Source organism: Oncorhynchus keta, chromosome 25, assembly GCF_023373465.1.
Source record: "Oncorhynchus keta strain PuntledgeMale-10-30-2019 chromosome 25, Oket_V2, whole genome shotgun sequence".
Lineage (NCBI taxonomy): Eukaryota > Metazoa > Chordata > Actinopteri > Salmoniformes > Salmonidae > Oncorhynchus > Oncorhynchus keta.
The window spans coordinates 10490103-10511651 of record NC_068445.1 but is presented as its reverse complement, the minus strand read 5'-3'; the positions used below and the strand labels follow the sequence as shown (position 1 = coordinate 10511651).

The 21549-nt window shown below is 41.8% G+C and overlaps 2 protein-coding genes across 8 annotated transcripts; one reads left to right on the top strand and one right to left on the bottom strand.

Moving 5' to 3' along the window:
- Window positions 1-942: 942 nt before the first annotated feature.
- On the bottom strand, window positions 943-11188 carry LOC118358134 (coiled-coil domain-containing protein 158-like). Of its 6 annotated transcripts, none has more exons than XM_035735621.2 (24): window positions 10368-11187; window positions 10164-10218; window positions 9843-9985; window positions 9444-9640; window positions 9169-9278; window positions 8740-9046; window positions 8557-8633; window positions 8330-8440; window positions 8051-8165; window positions 7607-7726; window positions 7173-7370; window positions 6601-7053; window positions 6165-6333; window positions 5510-5653; window positions 4369-4481; window positions 3999-4157; window positions 3824-3907; window positions 3586-3705; window positions 3115-3263; window positions 2822-2881; window positions 2589-2638; window positions 2204-2380; window positions 1892-1996; window positions 943-1074 (listed from the first exon to the last, which is right to left on the bottom strand). In XM_035735621.2, the coding sequence occupies exons 1-24, from the start codon at window positions 10474-10476 to the stop codon at window positions 989-991; spliced, it is 3411 nt and encodes a 1136-aa protein (XP_035591514.1). In that variant the 5' UTR covers window positions 10477-11187; the 3' UTR covers window positions 943-988. The 6 variants fall into 6 exon arrangements, 4 of the variants coding, with proteins under 4 accessions (XP_035591514.1, XP_035591512.1, XP_035591513.1 ...); XM_035735619.2 differs by having other exon boundaries at window positions 2589-2659; window positions 10368-11185; XM_035735620.2 differs by having other exon boundaries at window positions 2589-2659; window positions 3586-3702; window positions 10368-11184.
- On the top strand, window positions 9930-20958 carry LOC118358136 (cyclin-G2-like). 2 transcript variants are annotated; one of them, XM_035735624.1, is made up of 8 exons: window positions 9930-10068; window positions 17476-17605; window positions 17717-17854; window positions 18071-18321; window positions 18462-18540; window positions 18635-18733; window positions 19001-19203; window positions 19432-20958. In XM_035735624.1, the coding sequence occupies exons 1-8, from the start codon at window positions 10022-10024 to the stop codon at window positions 19544-19546; spliced, it is 1062 nt and encodes a 353-aa protein (XP_035591517.1). In that variant the 5' UTR covers window positions 9930-10021; the 3' UTR covers window positions 19547-20958. The 2 variants fall into 2 exon arrangements, with proteins under 2 accessions (XP_035591517.1, XP_035591518.1); XM_035735625.2 differs by lacking the exon at window positions 9930-10068 and adding an exon at window positions 11301-11497.
- The last annotated feature ends 591 nt before the right edge of the window (window positions 20959-21549 follow it).

Here is a 21549-nt window from a genome sequence, read left to right as displayed (position 1 = left end):
TGTAAAAATATATATATATATATATATATATAAATAATAATGCTCATGTTCAACAGAGCAAACCAGGAACTAAAAGCCCCAAATATGGAGCATGGTTCCTAGATGCTAAAACATGGAAGTAAAGAGATGCTGATGAACCATTACAAGACCCCAATATCATCCCTGAGGACATTGAGTTTCCACCAGAACCAAGTGAAATGGTGGGTCTTTGGTATAACTCGTCCTTGTTCTTTGTGGGTATTTATGAGACAATTGATTTTGAGAGACCATCAATCCCCCTTGACGTTTCAGTTAAAATGATCTGAAATTATATTAGATGCATGGGACTCAAGTGTTCATCATCAGCACGGGGCTGAGGGTAGGGTATGACAACATTGCTTCACGTTTACGTAGTGAGTGCTTCCCAGCACAGGCGTAATGCTTTTCCTGGGAAGATAGAGACCATATTGAATGGTAGATTATTATTAGATTTAAAAAATATATATTATATACAGATTGCTTGACTTTTTCACTTGGGACTTTTCTTCTATTATTTGTTTTCTGAGTCTTCTCTTTGCAGAAGAGGAGCGAGACAATTGATCAAGGCCAGATGCAGCAATCTCTGCTTCAACATGGAAAGGGAAATTGGTCCTTCAGGCATGTTTCAATAGGCATTATGTAGGTCAGTTTCACAATAGTACACAAGAATAAGACACTATGCTGGTAAAAAAGAAAATCTTAATTTCACGTGTTTCCAGATCATGTTTAGAAAACATTCAGTCTGTCAATGCATGTACATCACAGATCATCCTCAGTTACCTTGAATAAATGACATTTTATGAACAACAAGAGATTGTTTATCCTTCTGTCATCATATTTAGTGCCAATCTTGCTGTGTTGAAAGTAACATGCCATGGACATTGGCAATTTCAATTAATAATAAAAGACCATTCACAATCAGAGTGCCTTCATTTAAATACAAGTTTATTTTTGTTACACATGTAGACATTCACCCAGAGCCTTGCTTGTTATAAAGCCTCCCTTTGTCTTTGAACATCAACCTCCTCTCCTGACCCTTTATCATAGAGGACATGTCTGTAGAAAAAAAAAAGAGAAAGTTTCTCACAGACAGTGAGTTTTCATGTCAAATTCCACCTTTAGAACAATCCAGTTTATCGGACAAACAGCATTTCTCCGGATTAATCAGGAATTCATGTTTTTCTGACATTTATTTTATTTTTTACATTTACGTGTTGGTTGTTTAGCAACAAAAGCGATGCATGCTCAACAATGGGGCAAAACATACAGGTTGACTTAGATTGTTGATAACATGTAAACTATATTTTGTCTCCAATGTTTATTAAAAACATATACATTTGCACAATGAGCACTTATTGTCTCACAAATACATTGATACATTGGATAGCTAGCTTGTGAATTTTTATCCATATTAGCATTGACATGAAATAAGTCAAAACATGGTATCAAGAATAAGATGAAACAAGCCAATTGTGATTCCCCACATGGCAGTTTCTCATCATTGTTGGTAGCTATCTGGCCATCCAGAATCAAAACAAGTCACGGACTTCTGCCCCATTGAAGCGTGTGCAACGTTTGTGACGTTGTCAGCTATAAACCATCTATTTATACAATCATGAAATTGACCTACCCAAGCCAATATCCTATTTTATCTGATTACATTCCTATTAAATATTTGTCTGCTACACGAGACAGGGAAGGACAGACATAAGTCTGGATTCTCACAACTGTAGAGTGTGGACAACATTGGTATCTAGGCTAATTCAACACTAAATACAGATTCAGTTCTTTAGCACGGATGTCAGTCACCGACCACTGCACAACAGTCATATGAACTCAAAATGAACTCAAACAGTGGCTTGGCTCAACAAACCTTGGTTCTTCATCTGCAAGTCATCCACCATGTTTTGAAGGCTGTCCAGTTTTCCTTGCAAGTGCTTGCATGTTCGTCCTGTCAACTCAGCCTGCGGATTGGCCACTGGACAAACATTTCAAGTGAAACCACAAGTAACTCACTCAAAAAGGTCAACAGATTAGAGTTCAGAAATGCAAACAGTATTATGACGACATACTGTAGTAACAGAGGAACTTCAAGCCCATTTAACTGGTGCACAGAAGGCCTCGGTCATCTCCCACATTGGTTACACAACAGAGGTGTAATAACACTGAAGGCAGTTGGACTTACATGTGCACATGTCTGCAAGAGGGCTTTCTGCCTGAGGCAGAGGCCTGCTCGGTTGTAGATGCGTGGGGCTGTGGTCAGTAGTCAGGAGTGAGTGTACAGGGGACGTGTGGCCCAGTGCCATGGCTCGAGGTGACGATGTGTAGCAAGGCAGAGATGCAACAAAAGAGAAGTCCCGGCCTGTAGAAATAGCAAACGATGTCTAAAGTGGAGGAAAGATTAACTGATCAAAATAGTGTGTTCCTTAATAATATTACATTTGAGGGGACCACAGGGATGATAAAGGAGACTCGAAGAGTGATACGAAACGTGTGAATTAAGGGAAATTAAGCACATGCTTTGTTAACTGTGTATAAGTGGTTGGTCGTACCAACAAAGACAAACTCACTCTCGCTTGAGAAGGTGCTGTTTAAATTCCGCTCATCCAGATCAGTTGTCCTAAGGAGGTGAGGCACACCACTACACATATTGCATACACAAACATGCATTAGAACGATGCCACAGACACTGCACATGCATGTGGCCTGAGGAGTAGAAAAGCCAAGACACAGGTAGGGGCCGGTTGCCAACTGCCATGCTCAGGCAGTCAGACACAAGAGGTTCAAGGATACATGCTCTTACCTGCTGTAGGTCCCCTTTGTCGTTTTGGCATCGTTTGTAAAACAATTGGTGACTTCATTGCTGTAAGATAAATATTGTATTGTATTACATTTGAATAAGAGGCTCCACATTATTTTAGTTAATGGGTTGATTAAGAACCAAATAGAACACAATCTTTGTAAACATTTGCGTAAAAGGTCACTAGTGGTTGTGAAATAAACAGATTGGCGCACACTATAAAATGTGGGGTGAAAACTAGTAACATCATGACCTCTAATGGTCACGTGATCTCTAATAGATGAGGACAGACTTACAGGGTGGTCCTGTGCACTCTCTCTGGAGCAGAGGTCCTTTTGATAATGCTGGTGTGTGGTCCGGGGTTCTCAGAAATCACACGTCGCAGCTCTTTGACTAGAGAACGCAGCTCCATAGTGGGGCTTTCCAGCAGCCGCTGCGACTTCAACTGCAAGAGGGGTGAAGAGGTGCTGTGTAAAATACCATTATGGCCAATACCAATAAGGATTACAGTATATTCAACACATACATCTTTTGTTTACTATCTGGAATCCCTCCATGCTTTGAATAAATTGGCCGAGTCAAGTCAAACGGTTGATGAGCGAGTCTGTCGTGCTACCACAGGAATGCAATCAGGGTGTGTTTTTAATTTTGGGGAAGTCAGATGTGCTGAGCTTGTATCTTTGTTTTTCACAGCTGAATAAACAGCGATAAAGCCAGGCCCTGGGAGGATTGGAGCCATTTTGTAGGAGATTTCTGTATTGATTTACCTCTAGCAGGCAGTTAGAGCAGTGCTGGGTTGAGGTTAGTGCATTCCAGGCTGTTGGGCTTGTAGGGGAAGAACGCTGAGCATTCCCTGTGTCTCGCAGGTTTTGACCCTGCAGCTCCTGCTGAAAAGACACAGCACTTGAATGCACACAGTAGAAAAGGTAGGGACAGAAACAACAAGACATCATATGCATTAGACCTCTATAGAGGCAAATGGACACCCATCTTACTGAACTGTACCTGAGCATGCTGCAGCTTCAGCCGCACAAACGCCTGCTCTTGCAACTGGATGAAGTCTTGACAGTCAATAACACTCCCAGACATCTGAGGAACGTAGCAAGGGGATCAGTCAAAGCATATATATATTCATACTGTGTGATGAAGTGAATTTACATACAAGGTAGTGCCACACCACCTTGTGTAGGGTCGCCTCCAGTTTGGCCACTTTCTCCCTGAGCAGTCTCTCCAGGGAACGGACGGTCTCCAACTCAGTTGCCATCTGTCTCTTCTCCTCTGTGACTGAGGCCAGCTCCTGGACCTGACGCTTACTCTCCAGACTCTGGTAATGCTTTTCCTGGGAAGAGAGAGACCATATTGAATGGCAGATTATTATACATTTAAGTAAACACTAGAATCCCTTGTTTAAAACCCCTACATAATTAAGGACACGGGCCTTTTTTCTGTGTGGAAGCCAGGGCACGTGTAATAGTGAGAGAATGGGGATTAACTCAGAATTTTGAGTTTTGCATCATGGAGCCCTAAAGCAGACTGTCAGGTGTTCCTACCTGGCTCAGTTTGTCCATGGTTTCCTCCAGTAGTTGGATTCGGCCCTGGAGAGAGTGAATCTGGTCTCGCTTAGTTTTTATCTGCTTCTGCATTCCCATGGCAACCTTCAGGCCTGGACAGAAAAGGGGATGCAGGGCAGAGAGGACGAGTCAATCAAGGTTCATCTACTCTCATATCTTTCTGTCTACTCAATGGAGGGGGAGAATTAATTAAAGCCTACATTATACTGAAATTATATTTACATCCAAATTGTCACACAAGCTATTAACAAAGGTGTATGCCCAATACGAAAGTATAACAAACTCGTTGCAGCTCTGCCACAAAAATGGAAGAGGCAATTGCTCAAAAGAGACAGGAATTAATTTGTTGGCCTGCCTCCAAAGAAAATCCATGCATGGCTTAAAATGACTAGTATAAATTGTAAAATGTATCAGTTTTACTTAAGGTCGAGAGGTTTGATAACTATATCAAGGCATCGGGTTTATGAACTGATAGAGAAAACAAATTGACACATCAAAATACGTTATTTTCAATTAAAACTATTATATAAAATTCTCGCCACAAAAATAAGGCTCAATATATTGGGGCATTGACCAGACTCTGCCACTAGGAAACAGAACCAATAGATCATCTCTTTTGGTTCTGTCCTTCGGGGGCTCACTTTTGGTGTCAGGTCCAGGACTGGTTGTTAAGTCACGATGTCTGTGTAGACCTACAAACAGTACTGTTAGAAGATCTGAAGAACCACGATCAAACAATGGAAAATATGATTATACTCTTAGGTAAACAATTTATTTTGGGGGGCAATCTCGATAGAAATGGTACAAATAGAGAGGTTTAGACCTTCGTTAAGACACCACAGTAAAACAGATGCATATATTGCAAATCAAATAGTAAAATGGTAGTGTACTGGGAAAGATGGGTTAAGTCTGGAAATATGTTGGTTGAGATAAAAAAAAAAAATTAAAAAAAAAAGTATTTCTTCCAGAGCTCTTTACTCATCCATTGCAATAGTCAGTTCTCTCAACTAAAAACCTCATGCCTAAACACAGAGTATATTTCCCATAATCATACAAACACAAAATTCTCTACTATACTATAAATGTTCTCTGTGATGTTTATCAGATGTGCAGTGCTGACCGTGTCCGTCCACCCCCTCTAGGGTCCTCCTGGCCTGGTCTATCTCAGCCCGGGTGGTCTTCAGCTGGGCTTTGAGACTCACCACCACACCCTCCTGCTCCTCACTCTTACTGCTGTGGAGCCTCTTCAACTCCTCATGCTCCTCTGGACAACAGACAGACAGACGGACACACACACACACACACACACACACACACACACACACACACACACACAGCACACAGCACACAAAGCACAATGAAGGCTTGATGAACATGAAACACATGCTGAAGTGTTTTTCCAACACAGTTTAGCAACTTCATCATTATTCTTGCCTTTTGCCACTAAAGACCTGTATTACCCCAAAGACTGGAGAAATGGAGGCCGTTATATCTAATCATTGAAAGGTCTTCAATATTACAGAATTAATAAAGATCATAATTCATAGAGAAACGTTAACAAATAACAGTTTGGTCACAGGAGTAAAACATTTAATTGGCTAAATCAAGGACACGACGTCGACACAATCGTTTATGTTGATTAGAAGGCCGGCCTCAAGACGGACAACCACAACATTATCCTGCTGATGAAAGAACTGACAGAGTGGGTGCGTCATTTTATCCGCGCATGGGGAATATTCTCATATGAAAGCCATCTATAATGACAGCTAGTGTACCTGTGAGGGTGACCAGTTGCATGCGTTGTATCTCTAGCTCAGCGGTGAGCTTCTGTTTCTCCAGCTTTAGCTCCTTGTCACAGTGGCTCTGTTCGGACAGGCCAGCCTGCTGCACTCGCCTCTCCTTCTCCAGCACTGCCAAACACTCCTCACGCTGCTCCAAGTCTGTCTGTACAGGGTGGGACACAGCAGGGTTTGAACATTATTCGTAGGATAGCTTTGAAAACACACCCAAAAAGAAAACATTGGAGTATTATAATCCAAGACAAGGAACAATTCTTGGTGTTAACTGAGGATTCCCTTTAGCAGCCTGTATGACCTCTGGCCCAGAGGTGGAGGAAACGACCATCCATGAAATGAAAGTAGGATGATGCAAATAAACTATGATCAAAACTAAGTAGTCAACTAACTCTAGCTAGCTAACTAACAAACCAACCCTTAGCTGTTGGATCTCCAGCTTGTGCTCACTGAGCTGGTTGCTGAGGCGGCTCTTCTCGTCATGCAGGGAGTCAATGCTACGTCCATGCTGTACGGTCATCTGGGTGGTGCTCTCCAGCTGCAGCCGCAGCAGGTTCACCATCTTCTCCCGGTCCTCCAGCTTGAGCCTCAGCACCTCAGTCTCTGCCCTGAGGGCCTGGCAGTGGCCCTGGGCCTCCTCCAGCCTGGCCCGGCCCTGCTGCGCCTCCTGTTGCCTCAGCTGCAGCTCCCTGTCCCGCTCCTCCAGCAGCGCCTGGACCCTCTTCAGCGCCTCATCCCGGTCCCCCTGTAGGGCCTGCAGTCTCAGCTCCTCGTCCCTGGCCCTGTTTAGCTGGTCTGTGGTCAGTTTCAGCTCCCCTCGCAGCACAGCCAGCTCCTCCTGCTGCTCCGATTGATGCTTCTCGCCCAACAACTGGCAGAGGAGATACAAAACCATAAGTGTTTGACAACTAAGGCCTTGGTGTCATTTTTCATTTTTAAAAAACAACAACATTTAAACAAACAGCTCAAGGCTTTTCATTTAATTCTCACCTGAGCCTCCATCTGTGCCTGGCAGTCGTCTTTGAGAGATCCCACCAGAACCTCCAGCTGCTGCACCCCCAGGCGTCGCTCCTCCAGCTCCCTGCGCAGCCCGTCGCTGGTCACACTGTGGCCCGTGTCCCGCTCCCGCAGCTGTTTGGTCTCCTCCTTCTCAAGGGCCAACTCCTCACGGACCTGCCGGAGCTCTGACTGACCCCACATGTAACACAGTACCCACTCTTACTCATCGCAGTTTGTGTTCATACGTTTGGATTTATTCAAAACATTTTTTTATCAAAGCCACTTTACCATTTATATATCAAATACATTGATAGATGTAGGCTTTCTAGAATCTAAAAAATGTGCAATGTGCTTTTTCCACAGCAGAGCGGGAGCACACTATGGCTGTATCCTCCCTGTTTATGTCTGAGGCTGGGCTGTCTTACCGTGAGCTGGCAGAGCTGAGAGTCCAGCTCCTCTGCCTGCTGGAGAGATCCGTCTCTCCCTCTCTGGGCCTCCTCCACCTGGGACTGGGCCTCAGCCAACTGCTTCTCCAGAGCACTCACCTGGCACACAACATCATGACAACCCAAACCTTCAGAACCTTCACATAGAATATTGCAATGCAGTGGAGGCTGCAGAGGGGAGGACAGCTCATAATAATGGCTGGAACGCCACTAATGGAATGGCATCAAACACATAGAAACCATGTGTTTGATACCACTCCACTTATTCCGCTCTAGCCATTACCACGAGCCCTTCCACCCCAGTTAAGGTGCCACCAACCTCCTGTGTTACAATGTCTACCCCCTAAACTTCTGTTTGAATAGGCCAAGGCCACTATCATTATTCTAATAATTTAAAACACAATAGAGATATGTAGCCATTACCTTGTCTTCATGGATCCGCTGGCCATCCAGTAGATCTGAGCGCAGGATGGAGAAAGCTGACTCCAAGTCCTTGACCTGACACTGGTGCACTGAAGCCTGACTCTCACCTTGTTTTCTGGTCAGAAGGAAATAATGCATGTTTTTGGACACTTTCTGAAAGATAAGACTGATGTTTTACAACTAAATTAAAATATAGGTGATTTAAATTTAAAGCAAATGAATTATTTCAACTCAGGAAATGTGTAGATATTGTATTGCGAGTTAATTAACGTCTCTCACTGTAGCAATTCCACCTGGACAGACAAACTGGAGGCACTGCTTCTGGAGCTGCTCAATTTCTCAGTCAATATCGCCACCTCCTGGTCATGACTGGTAATAAGCTGCTCCAGTCTGGAAGAGAGCAAAGCAAGCCAAGCAAGGCAAGTTGACATGTCGCCTCAAGGAACTTGTCGTAAACATACTTAAGTGACTGAGGCAAGAATTGTCAAAAGTTAATGAAAAAGTACCTTTCCCTTTGCTCCTTCAACCGTATCTCTGCTTTATCTTGGCATTTCTGTTCTTGAGTCTCCATCTGCTCTTCCACCTGACACAATGAGTTTGGAATAGAAAGATACAATATCAAGAACAACACGTCAAACCTTTGACAAAAGTGTTTAGAGTGGCATAAAACATAAGACTGACTGTATTACCAGCAGGAATCTTTCTCTCAGATTGTGATTCTCATGCTCCAAGTCCTGTAATACTTTCTGCACCGCATCTCCCAGTGCGTCATGGCTGGAGTACAAATAGTTTCTACACCGTTTCTCATAAGCCAACAGTGTGGAGTGAACCTCCTGTAGTGTTCGCTCCATTGACTCTGCTTTACTGCTTTGTGACTTTGCTTCCTCCTCAGCCTCCAGTAGCCTCTGGTCCCCTGTCTGTTTATTGATTTGCAGCGCTCTGATTATTGCATGCATTTTCCCCATTACATCTGCCTGTTTTCTGCTCTCTTTCATTCTGAGGGACAAAACAATTAACATTCACGCAACTTATATCCTTTACAGTTAAAATGAGCTGAGATCTGTCTAAAGGTATACAGTACAAATGGCCTACATTGCAAGGGTTTTAGCATGAATTACCTTAGATCAGTCAGGGCATCTTTCTCAGTCTGGACCTCGTGCAACTTTGTCTGCAGCTTGATGATGGACTGACGCAATTTGAACTTCTGCTGTTCATGAAAAGCACACATCTGAAAAAGTATTAGCAAATGTGCTGCAATCAATGGCAACTCTGTGGCACAGAATTGCATGGCTTTTGAATCGAATAACTTAGTTCAGGAGGCCTCCTTCAACCAGATTATATCAACAACTCTCAGCAGGAAAGGAAAATAAATAGTCCTCCATCTCAGACTAACCTCACTCAGCTGCTTTTGGAGCTCCGACACCTGCTGAGAGTAGTCCTCTATTACATTTTCCAAAACATCTTTCCCGGGGAAGGTTACACCACTTCTGACCACCATCAGATCCAGGCCATCATGGTCATATGTAAGAGGCTGGATCAAAGACTGTCGGTATGGAGACAGCACTTCTGAGTTCTCCTCCGATGAACCATCTGTAAAAAATAAAAAATAAATAAAAAAGGGGGCAATAGGTAAAACGTATCACAGCAAAGTACCACAGGAAGCTCCAGAATTCAAAATAGGTTAGTGTCCTATTTTGACGTGTTACTGTATAGAGCTAGTACTAGCTAGCTAGTGCATACGCTTTGCAATGACTGTATTTTTATTAATGATACAAGAAAACCTCATACTCACCCATAAAAATGGGAAAGTAATTTATTTGTGAGGGCGAGCTGCTGGGAAATGTGCGTCCCATTTTCTCCATGGTAATTTTAGTTGCATGTTCCACCTCTTCTTGCAGCATTTGGGTCTCCTTGGTTCGTCTGTTGAGCTCCTCACTGTAAAGAAAGCCAACCTAACAAATTCGCTTCCAAATGGATGACGGTTCATGGTGCAAAAGGCAGACTGTTTTCAAATACAGGTAGGTAGCGAACGTCAGTGTTTTGAAAAAGGAGGTAGGGCAGTTAACAGGTAACGTGTTATCTAGCTAGAGAAACTTAAAAGTGGAAAAATTACCTCAACTCATCCAGATTCTTGTACCTTTTAGGGACAGTACTGGTGTCATTTGTACCTGTAAGGTAGGGGTAGTTATCTTAATTAGATAGCCAAAGAGGGTGGCTCAGTGCTGCCACTGCGGATGGCGCCAGGGACCAGCACTATGACAAATAAGCGTTGCTAGCTAACGACGTTATAACTAGCTAGTCAGGTTAATTGACTTACTTGTTGTTGTTGGAATCTCGTGCAATAATCCATCATCAAAAAATTCAGACGATTTATGGATCGATAAATCACTATTTTTAGGTATGGAATTTTGAGATACAGATGACATTATCAGTTGGTTAGCTATCTAGCCTTGTGAGATAGCATGTGCAAATCCACAAGCGCCTGCAGCTACAAGTAACTACTAACGTTATAACGTTAGGGAAGCTTAATCGCTCGCCATGGAAACCGTTGATTTCGTGCTTTCTTCAGAGTTGGTGGATTTTAGAAACGTTAGCTAGCTAACTCCACAAACTTGTTCCTGACTTTATAGATACTATGTCAAGAACGAACAGAAAGATGTTTACTTTGCTGTTAAATACAAAATATTAAAGGGTAGTAGAACCTGTTGTCATCCACCGGTGCCCGATGGATGTTGTAGTTTACGAGACAACGACAGTCGTTGAATCCGCAAAGATGTTATAATTAACCCAAGATAGACCACCGCCTATTGTTTCCAATGGGGACAAATGAGTCATAGTGGGCAGAACAAGCAAGGAGGTGGGCAGTGCCAAGCTAAAGCTAGCGAGATCCTATTGGTAAGTTCTAGCAAGTATTTGCATGTTTCGTTCGGAAACGCCTACTCCGTGCAGTGCGCGTGTACAATACCGACATACGCCTTTGCACTCCTTCTAAACAACGCGATTTATTTTTATTTGGCAAAGGGTAACGTCTACAAAACTTAGTCCACTCTGCTCATAACATATTATAGTTTTAAGAACAGAACACCTTTTTGAGATCAAATATGTAATCGATGAGAAAATGTGCAGAATGTCGGACAAAATCTGTCTCGGTCCATCTTCTCCCACTACCAGCCACTGGGCTTCCTCTCACTATCATATTTGGTAGTGATTGGAAACGCCAAGCGGAAGCTTCACATTTATACATTCGTCGAAATATCTCTCATTGTTCTGTGGTTCAAGCGTTGTTGTATTTATTTCAAGACGGACATTATCAACACCAACATTACATTAGATTACAATTTAGTAAACATAGTGTTAATTTACGTTATAGCAAACATAATCGAAATGGAAATGTGAATACTGATTTGATATGTGCACAAATTCGTCTTGTTCCAAGCGTTTGGCAAGGTACGAAATGACTCTGTCTTGTTAGCTAACTTAGCTCACATTAGCTAGCCTAGCTTGATGACACTTTTTTCTTTGCAGCTGGTATACTGTATACTCTTAGCATGTAATTTTGAGATACATGGGATCGTTTTTCATTAAAGATTATTAACGTTAATTAATTGCGTCAAAATAATGTCCCAATATGAGCTTGATACGTGACCTATATACGACTGTTTTTTCCCCCCGCTAACGTTAGCAGCAAGCTAAATAATATAGTAATCATTCAATGTTTTTTATTTAACCTTTATTTAACTAGTCAAGTCAGTTAAGAACAAATTCTTATTTACAATCACGGCCTACCCCGGCCAAACCCTAACCCAGACAACGCTGGGCCAATTGTGCCCCGCCTATGAGACGAGACTGCTTGCTTTTCAATACATCCATTCTACTATCAGTCACATTTTGTTGGATACTTTTAAGAAATAATGTTAAAGATGGCAGGCAACGGTCTCCATGTAAACCATAAAACATAATAATAATGTTGATTTATGTTTCATAAAGCCTTATCAGCAGTTTTGTCTATCACTGCATTTGGCTGTTATTTCTACATTTTGGTGAATATGTCATTTCTGTCCATAACATTATTTGCTGGCATAATTTCAGGTCTAAATGAAAATAATAATACTGCAAGCAACACAAGTTACAGATTTGGCTTTTGTTCGCTGATTAACTCCAGCATTTACAATAGAGTTGAGCGGCAACTTCACATTTTTTTAAAACTAGCTACTGATTTCAGCACCCAAAGAATAGCCCACAATTACACACAAGATTGTTCTGTGTAATTGTGTGCTATTCTTTGGTTGCTGAAATAAGTAGTTTTTTTAATGACATTTTATGTGACATTGGTGCTCCAGTCCACCCTAGACACTGCTCAACTCCATTTCAAATTGAGGAGTTGAGTTTAGTCTGCTAAGATTTGTGAGTCCTTTTCTGGATCAGAAATGAAAACTAATGATACTGACGTGAGAATATGTGGGGAATAAACGTTTGTCAATAATGATCACTCATATGCAGATAATGAGATATGATGTAGTTGTTAGTTAGCCAGTCAGTGAATTCCCTATCAACTTGATGAGGCTGCCATTTTAAACAGCTAATACTGCAGTCAGCTAGCCAACTAACATTAGCTAACCACCAAAACGTGACTAACTACAACATGAAAATAATATAGCTATTGTATTTCTGATCAAATATTACCATATAGCTAGACCCTTTCTGCTAAATGTACTCTGAAAAATAAATAATTATATATGTATTCTGAACAAACCGTTACCTAGCAAACATTAGCTAGCCCTATTGTGTCTAAGCTAGCTAACCAAGGATATCCATGTGACTTCTGGCAAAATTCCTTTGAAAATCTTTTTCTCAATCTCAAATACAATTACCACTGTTCCTAAATAAAGATAATTGTAGATAGCAGTGAATTTTGAAGTGATTTTATTACGGTTAGCTAGTTAAATGAAAAACATTGAGAGCAATCGTAATGGCGTCTTTTTGTAGGCACTAACGGAGGCTTAAGGCGTGCGGATACATAGGTTCCATTCGCTCCTATCAGAACTCGGCAAGGCGAAGCAAGACTTTACGTCCGTCCCCTCTCCCCGACCTGGGCGCGAACCAGGGACGCTCTGCACACGTCACCAGTCACCCTCGAAACATCGTTAGCCATCACTCCACAAAGCCGCGGCCCTTGCAGAACAAGGGGAACCACTACTTCCAAGGTCTCAGCGCAAGTGACGTCACCGACTGAAACGGCAGTAGCGCGCACCACCGCTAACTAGCTAGCCATTTCACATCGGCTACACCTGCGCAAGAGTCTCACTGGAGATGGGCCTGGCCTGAGTGCAATGGCAACTATGTACTGTGGAAATACGATGAATTAAACGTTGTTAAACTGGAACCTAATCGTTGTGTCATTTTTAGTTAACAGCAACCGTCTGTGCTCGCATAATTCCTTCACTTGAAATATTTGAAAAAGCATCAATATAATTGTCTATCCATCTTGACCCACCCTAGCAACAACATAGTCAGAAACACTTTCTCAAAATAATAAGAATTAATCTAAGATATATCAAGAAATCTCATTAATTTGGAAGTTTTTGCCGAAGAAGTCTTAGTCACGCAATTTTACATCTAGCTAAAATGTTTGGTGCATGAAAACTAGCCGTCTCTCGTCGAATGATAACAAATTCTTCATGTTCCCACACCTACTAGGAGTAGTACTGTTGACCAAGGGGTGTAGGCTTCGGCTACAGAATATGAGAAGAGTGCAACTGCTTCCCGCAATTTGGGACATTCCTGCATCTCCTGTACATTTATTTATTTACCTTTATTTAACCAGGTAGGCAAGTTGAGAACAAGTTCTCATTTACAATTGCGACCTGGCCAAGATAAAGCAAAGCAGTTCGACAGATACAACGACACAGAGTCACACATGGAGTAAAACAAACATACAGTCAATAATACAGTATAAACAAGTCTATATACAATGTGAGCAAATGAGGTGAGAAGGGAGGTAAAGGCAAAAAAGGCCATGGTGGCAAAGTAAATACAATATAGCAAATAAAACACTGGAATGGTTGTTTTGCAATGGAAGAATGTGCAAAGTAGAAATAAAAATAATGGGGTGCAAAGGAGCAAAATAAATAAATTATTTAAATACTGTTGGGAAAGAGGTAGTTGTTTGGGCTAAATTATAGGTGGGCTATGTACAGGTGCAGTAATCTGTGAGCTGCTCTGACAGTTGGTGCTTAAAGCTAGTGAGGGAGATAAGTGTTTCCAGTTTCAGAGATTTTTGTAGTTCGTTCCAGTCATTGGCAGCAGAGAACTGGAAGGAGACGCGGCCAAAGAAAGAATTGGTTTTGGGGGTGACTAGAGATATACCTGCTGGAGCGTGTGCTACAGGCGGGAGATGCTATGGTGACCAGCGAGCTGAGATAAGGGGGACTTTACCTAGCAGGGTCTTGTAGATGACATGGAGCCAGTGGGTTTGGCGACGAGTATGAAGCGAGGGCCAGCCAACGAGAGCGTACAGGTCGCAATGGTGGGTAGTATATGGGGCTTTGGTGACAAAACGGATTGCACTGTGATAGACTGCATCCAATTTGTTGAGTAGGGTATTGGAGGCTATTTTGTAAATGACATCGCCAAAGTCGAGGATTGGTAGGATGGTCAGTTTTACAAGGGTATGTTTGGCAGCATGAGTGAAGGATGCTTTGTTGCGAAATAGGAAGCCAATTCTAGATTTAACTTTGGATTGGAGATGTTTGATATGGGTCTGGAAGGAGAGTTTACAGTCTAACCAGACACCTAAGTATTTGTAGTTGTCCACGTATTCTGGAGCCGTCCAGAGTAGTGATGTTGGACAGGCGGGTAGGTGCAGGTAGGGATCGGTTGAAGAGCATGCATTTAGTTTTACTTGTATTTAAGAGCAATTGGAGGCCACGGCAGGAGAGTTGTATGGCATTGAAGCTTGCCTGGAGGGTTGTTAACACAGTGTCCAAAGAAGGGCCGGAAGTATACAGAATGGTGTCGTCTGCGTAGAGGTGGATCAGAGACTCACCAGCAGCAAGAGCGACCTCATTGATGTATACAGAGAAGAGAGTCGGTCCAAGAATTGAACCCTGTGGCACCCCCATAGAGACTGCCAGAGGTCCGGACAGCAGACCCTCCGATTTGACACACTGAACTCTATCAGAGAAGTGTTTGGTGAACCAGGCGAGGCAATCATTTGAGAAACCAAGGCTGTCGAGTCTGCCGATGAGGATGTGGTGATTGACAAGAGTCGAAAGCCTTGACCAGATCAATGAATACGGCTGCACAGTAATGTTTCTTATCGTTGGCGGTTAATATATCGTTTAGGACCTTGAGCGTGGCTGAGGTGCACCCATGACCAGCTCTGAAACCAGATTGCATAGCAGAGAAGGTATGGTGAGATTCGAAATGGTCGGTAATCTGTTTGTTGACTTGGCTTTCAAAGACCTTAGAAAGACATGGTAGGATAGATATAGGTCTGTAGCAGTTTGGGTCAAGAGTGTCCCCCCTTTGAAGAGGGGGATGACCGCAGCTGCTTTCCAATCTTTGGGAATCTCAGACGACACGAAAGAGAGGTTGAACAGGCTAGTAATAGAGGTGGCAACAATTTCGGCAGATAATTTTAGAAAGAAAGGGTCCAGATTGTCTAGCCCGGCTGATTTGTAGGGGTCCAGATTTTGCCGCTCTTTCAGAACATCAGCTGAAAGGATTTGGGAGAAGGAGAAATGGGGAAGGCTTGGGCGAGTTGCTGTTGGGGGTGCAGTGCTGTTGACCGGGGTAGGAGTAGCCAGGTGGAAAGCATGGCCAGCCGTAGAAAAATGCTTATTGAAATTCTCAATTATGGTGGATTTATCAGTGGTGACAGTAGACCACTACATAGACGGGGAGGGGCAGGAACACAGTAGGTGGCAGTAATGCACTATGACGTTGGATTCCGACCGCTGATAAAACCCACAGAAGAGACGCGGCCGACAATTATAAAAACCTTAGGGCATCTAGCCTCAGGGAGGGGATGCCTTGCTTGACCACACCTTCCTTCCTTGCTCCTGCCCTGCTCTGCCTATTCCACCAATCCATTTGTTTCTTATGGACAGAAAAGAGCAGAAGCTCTGAGCTGTCCGATCAGGTCCATTGTTTACTGAGCGGTCGACAATGGTAGCTAGCTATAGCTAGTACACACGGGCAGATGGCGTCTTTCGCCCCAGGTGTCGCTAATTAGCAAGTTAGCTAGCACACGGTGCTGTCCAAGCCTCTCGCCCGCTGTGCTAACGGGAGGCGGGGGCGACTGGTAGACAGTTGCAGTTGCACACTATTGCCAAACTTCGACTTGCCTCAATAGGAAAATGTGTGCGCTCGAACAGCCGGAAAAAAACTGTTTTGACTGGGAAGCATGCAACAGACTTAACTTTAGCTTGTTGGTTAAAAGCTGTGGTAAATAAGGTCTGTGGTAAACACAGGCTTCAGAGATCTTATACGTTTTGTTCTACGTGATCATCTTCATCATCTAATGTAACTTTTTGTGAATTTTGAAACATTTATGTCATCAAAATTATGCTTCATAATTCATAAAGGTCATGTTAACTGACTGATGTTATCTCATAGAACAAAACGTATAAGATCTTCTAAGCCTGCGTTAACCTCAGACCTTATTTTTGGCGTTTATCCCCAAAACCCAGTCTTTCCCCATAAATTTCCCGCATAGGAATGGCTGAACGAACCAGAGATTTAATTTCAGTTTTTCAGGACTACAAACTGGTGAGCTCTATTCTGCAGCATAAATCTGACCTACTGCCGACAGCTTCATGGTGCAGGGCAAGTGAAAAGGGAAAAATATTTTAAAATCCCAGCAACAGAAGATGTCCTGACTGAAATAGCTGGATCAAATGTAAAATGTGAAATTGAGTTCTGATTGTGTTCTCAACTGTACAATATCGAGCATGTGAGCTCAGAGATGTGTGAAATTGTGACTTAAATCAGATAACTGAACCTTTTCAGATGATGGCATTTTCACATTGACCTGAAATGACCAATTCCAAGCATTTCAAAGGCACATGTTGACAGGTGGTCATGCTTAAGTGTTATATCAAGGATCCAAAATCTGATCTGAACAAAATATTATTGCTGATTATTTTCTCTTGTGTTTAGCTGTTGATTTTATTTTTACAACTGAGAAACCTTTGCCTGTCACTGTTTTAATTATCAATAATGCTATGCTTTTCGTTTTCAAGAACGGTATTGGGCCTATTGTAAATCATAGCTAGCAATCTAGCTAGCTATGATTATGGGTGGCTGCCATTGACATTTTGACACCCTGTGGGTGGTGTAAAACAGTCCCCCTTTCTCTGAGGGAAATGTTACAGTTGATTTGTTTTGGATCTAATCACATAAAACAAAATGTTTTTTTTCAGGATGCAGGATCTTCAAGACCTTGACAATGAAACATGTTGGCTTGTCAAAGAGCTAAAGTCATACATTGCTCAAGAAGCAGACTTTTTACCAAGGGAAACTGGCCTCAATATAATGGAGTCTGCAGCAGAGGTAGGTATTGCTATCCCAGTGACTCAGTTCTATATACTGTACTTACCTTTCAGTAGTGTTTTGATGTGCTATTTTGATGTTTTGTTGTGGTGTTTAACATTCATTTTTCAGAATCACGATGGAGTCTCTGCAAAATGCAGAAATGCCAAAGTTGAAGACCTGTGGAGCCTGGCCAGTTTCTTTGGTTTCAGCACCCAGACATTTGTCCTAGCTGTCAATCTACTGGATAGGTTCTTAGCCATTATGAAGGTGTGTCTTTTAAAGATATTTGTTTTGTGATGTGGTCACACTGAATATTCTACATAATTGCGTATTGTATGCAATTAGTTTATTGTTTGATACCTGTCTTGTTGTTTACGTTGTGTAAATTTGCATGCTTTTTATTTCGTTTTTAATTATAATCGAACTCTGCAGAAGTAGCCCATTAATGCTGACGAGTGTATCACTATAATGGCATGTTCACAGGTCCAAACTAAGCATGTGCCCTGCATTGGAGTCTCCTGTCTCCATATTGCTGCCAAAATGGTTGAGGACGAGTGCAACATCTCACCCACCCATGAACTCATCCGCATCAGCCAAAGCAAGTTCACTGTGTCTGACCTCAGCCGAATGGAGAAGATCATCTCTGAAAAACTCAACTTGGAGCTCAAAGCCATCACAGCCTTAACTTTTTTACACTTATACCATGCTGTCATTGTATCACTTACATCAGAAAGGTGAGCACTTTGTTTCTCAATTGATCACTTTTCACGTTATGCCATCAGTGATGTATTTTTCCAATGGCTAGAAGCTGTAAAGTTGATATCCTAATGATCAGTTGACATGAGGATCACATGAGAGTTCCCTTTATTTTAAGGGGGGAGATCCCAAGCATTGAAAGACTGGAAGCCCAGCTAAAAGCCTGCTTATGCCAGCTTATTTTCTCTAAAGCAAAAGTAAGAATTATTCTCAGGCCAATACACTTTTAAATGACAAGAATGTTAACGTTGAGTTGTAGGACTGATACGTTTTTTCATTTTTTTTCTTCAGCCATCGGTGCTGGCACTGTCTGTCATTACTCAGGAATTTGATGCCCTCCAGTCTCTTGCCATGTTGGAAATTGTCCAAGAACTCCAAAGGCAGTTAAAGGTATTATACAGTTTACTTACATAGCCCTCAGTTTGATATGACGGTGTTGTGACCAATGACAGTTATTATATTGTTAGAATACAAAGACCCACTGAGGCTGACACTGGCATTATACTTTACCCTGGCACTGAACAAGTGAAGTCATCTGACAACATGCTACATGAAACTAGCACCTTCTGGCTTGGATGACTACTCTATTTATTTATATTTATTTATTATATTTATGTCTTCCGCCAGCTTCTCAAATGTTTCCTGTTCCCTTCACAGATTGTTGACAGTGAGTTACTCTACTGGAGGGGACTCGTGGCCAAATGCATGACTGAGTACAGCTCAAGTGAATGTAACAAACCAGACAACAAAAAACTGGTGTGGATCGTGTCCAGACGAACCGCCCAAAATTTGCACGCTAATCACTTCAGTGTCCCTGAACTGCCGACTATTCCAGAGGGCAGCTGGGATGAAAGTGAGAGGTAAACAAACAGCCCCTTTTAATGCACTTCACTGTTTAATAATATAATAACATTTGACTACATTAGAGCTACTGTATGTGAACATAAAGGCTCATTATTGAATTGTACTGCAGCGCAATGCGCCACATCACTTCTACATTTCTATGATGTTTCAGGGAAGAAAGAAAAGTTAACTCACTAATCTGAAGATGGTAATGATTACATCTGTTCTCCCCTGCATATATTTAGTGAGGATTCCTGTGAGGATATGAGCTGTGAAGAGGACAGCCTGTGCGGCTCTCCTGGCAGTGATGCAGAGGGAGCCTTCTTCCCCTCAGAGTTTTGCAACCAGGGCAGAAAATGATACTCCTCTCTTTTTGATGAGCTTAAATTCTCGATAGGGATTGTATGTGTAACCAGGGTGCTAACTGTAACTTTTCCCTAAATGTAACTTTCCTTGTTGTTCGTAAAACATTTATGTTAATTACTATACAGTATGTGTGGCAGATGGGTATCTAACTCAAGCTGCCTGCGCGACTTGTTAGACCTCTGAGCTAAAGCCTCGGTGTGGAAGCTAACAAATCTTCCGGTCCAAAGTAAGTTTACTGATCATGGGAGCGTATTCAACAAACCACCTCTGCTACATACGTATGTATTCTGGAAATACTGAATGACAGGTCCTACCAAGTGCCTGTGTTAATCCATGTGCAGTTTTAAAAATGTTGTTATGATCTTATGATTTTAGATAGATCTTAGTGGAATTTAAATTGCAATATCTTGGCAGCTGACTGGCAATAAGATCTTAAAATGCCTTTTTAAATATGTTCCTGGTGTCAATCTATGTCAAAACTTGACACATTCCAGTTGTCATTAAAGGGATTGTTCATCCAAATTTAAAATGAGACATATGTTTCCTTACCTGTCGTGTAATAAGCAGTCTATGCACAAGGTATGACAGCAATCCATGCTTTGGTTTAGTTTCCCTGGCACTGTTTCCACATGCTAACATTTTAGCATTTGTGGCACAAATCCCATTCAAGTCATTGGTATTAGCTGTTTTTGCACATCTACACCAAATCATACAAAAGTATCTCAAATTGATTATGAAGCTCAACAAAGTCACTTCTAGATGTTTTGAACATTTTGAATGAAAAATACAACATTAGATTTGTTCCACAAATGCTAAAACATTACCATGTGCTAGGGATGCTAAACCAAATAATGGATTGCTGTCAAACCTTGTCCATAGACAGGGTAAGGAAACCAATACAGTATGTAATTTGGGTGTACTATCCCTTTAAGCACAATGGCAAAATTATTTTCTACCTAGGATGTCCGTCCCGCACACTAACTGTTCAATCAATGGGAAATACCCAACATCCCAACATCGGTACATTGTGCAAGTTTTACCGGTTTTATAGAATAGTATTAATGTAGTAGTTGCCAATTCACCATGTTATTGTAATGTGTTTGTGAGATTATATGCAGGATGATACTGTATTATATTAATGGTGGCTTGTATGGAAGTATGTCAATGGGATTCTGTTAGAGAATGATGGTGATTGTTGATTCAGTACACGTGCAAAATATTTATATGTAAATGAATAAAACATTTACATAACTTGTATAAGAAATTATTTTTAAAAAGTGAATGTGTTATCATTCTTTGTGAATAAGCCATTTTATGTTACTGTATGTATGTTACATGTTGCTATAAACAAACCATGTTTGCTTGGAAAAAAGAACCCTGCAAATAAAAGGATTACAATTTTTAAACCCTGTTGTGTTTTCCCTATTATTGTTAAGGCCCGGTGCAGTCAATGATTTTCATGTACTTTATACAGTGCATTTGGAAAGTATTCAGACCCCTTGACCTTTTCCACATTTTGTTACGTGACAGCCTTATTCTAAAATGGATTGAGTCGTTTTTTCCCCCTTATCAATCTAGACACAATACCCCATAATGACAAAGGAAAATGTTTTTAAAATTTGTTTTGCACATTTATAAAAAAATAAAATAGAATTAAATATCACATTTACGTAAGTATTCAGACCCTTTACTTAATACTTTGTTGAAGCACCTTTGCAGCGATTACAGCTTTGAGTCTTCTTGGGCACACCTGTATTTAGGGAGTTTCTCCCATTCTTCTCGGCAGATCCTCTCATGCTCTGTCAGGTTGGATGGGGAGCGTCGCTCCACAGCTATTTTCAGGTCCCTCCAGAGATGTTCGCTTTGGTTCTAGTCCGGGATCTGGCTTGGCTACTCAAGGAAATTCAGAGACTTGTCCTGAAGCCACTCCTGCGTTGTCTTGGATGTGTGCTTAGTGTCCTTGTCCTTTTGGACGGTGAACCTTCTCCCTAGTCTGA

What these genes read in the sequence shown, in the direction of transcription:
- LOC118358136 (XM_035735624.1), top strand. Translation starts at nt 10,022, where the DNA reads ATGGATGACGGTTCATGGTGCAAAAGGCAGACTGTTTTCAAATACAG. An exon ending in CAGACTGTTTTCAAATACAG is followed by an intron (nt 10,069 to 17,475) that starts GTAGGTAGCGAA and finishes GTTTTTTTTCAG; the next exon opens with GATGCAGGATCTTCAAGACC. An exon ending in GTATCACTTACATCAGAAAG is followed by an intron (nt 18,322 to 18,461) that starts GTGAGCACTTTG and finishes CTTTATTTTAAG; the next exon opens with GGGGGAGATCCCAAGCATTG.
- LOC118358134 (XM_035735619.2), bottom strand. Translation starts at nt 10,476, where the DNA reads ATGTCATCTGTATCTCAAAATTCCATACCTAAAAATAGTGATTTATCG. An exon ending in CGAGATTCCAACAACAACAA is followed by an intron (nt 10,219 to 10,367) that starts GTAAGTCAATTA and finishes CCTACCTTACAG; the next exon opens with GTACAAATGACACCAGTACT. An exon ending in TGGAGGCGACCCTACACAAG is followed by an intron (nt 3,908 to 3,998) that starts GTGGTGTGGCAC and finishes TACGTTCCTCAG; the next exon opens with ATGTCTGGGAGTGTTATTGA.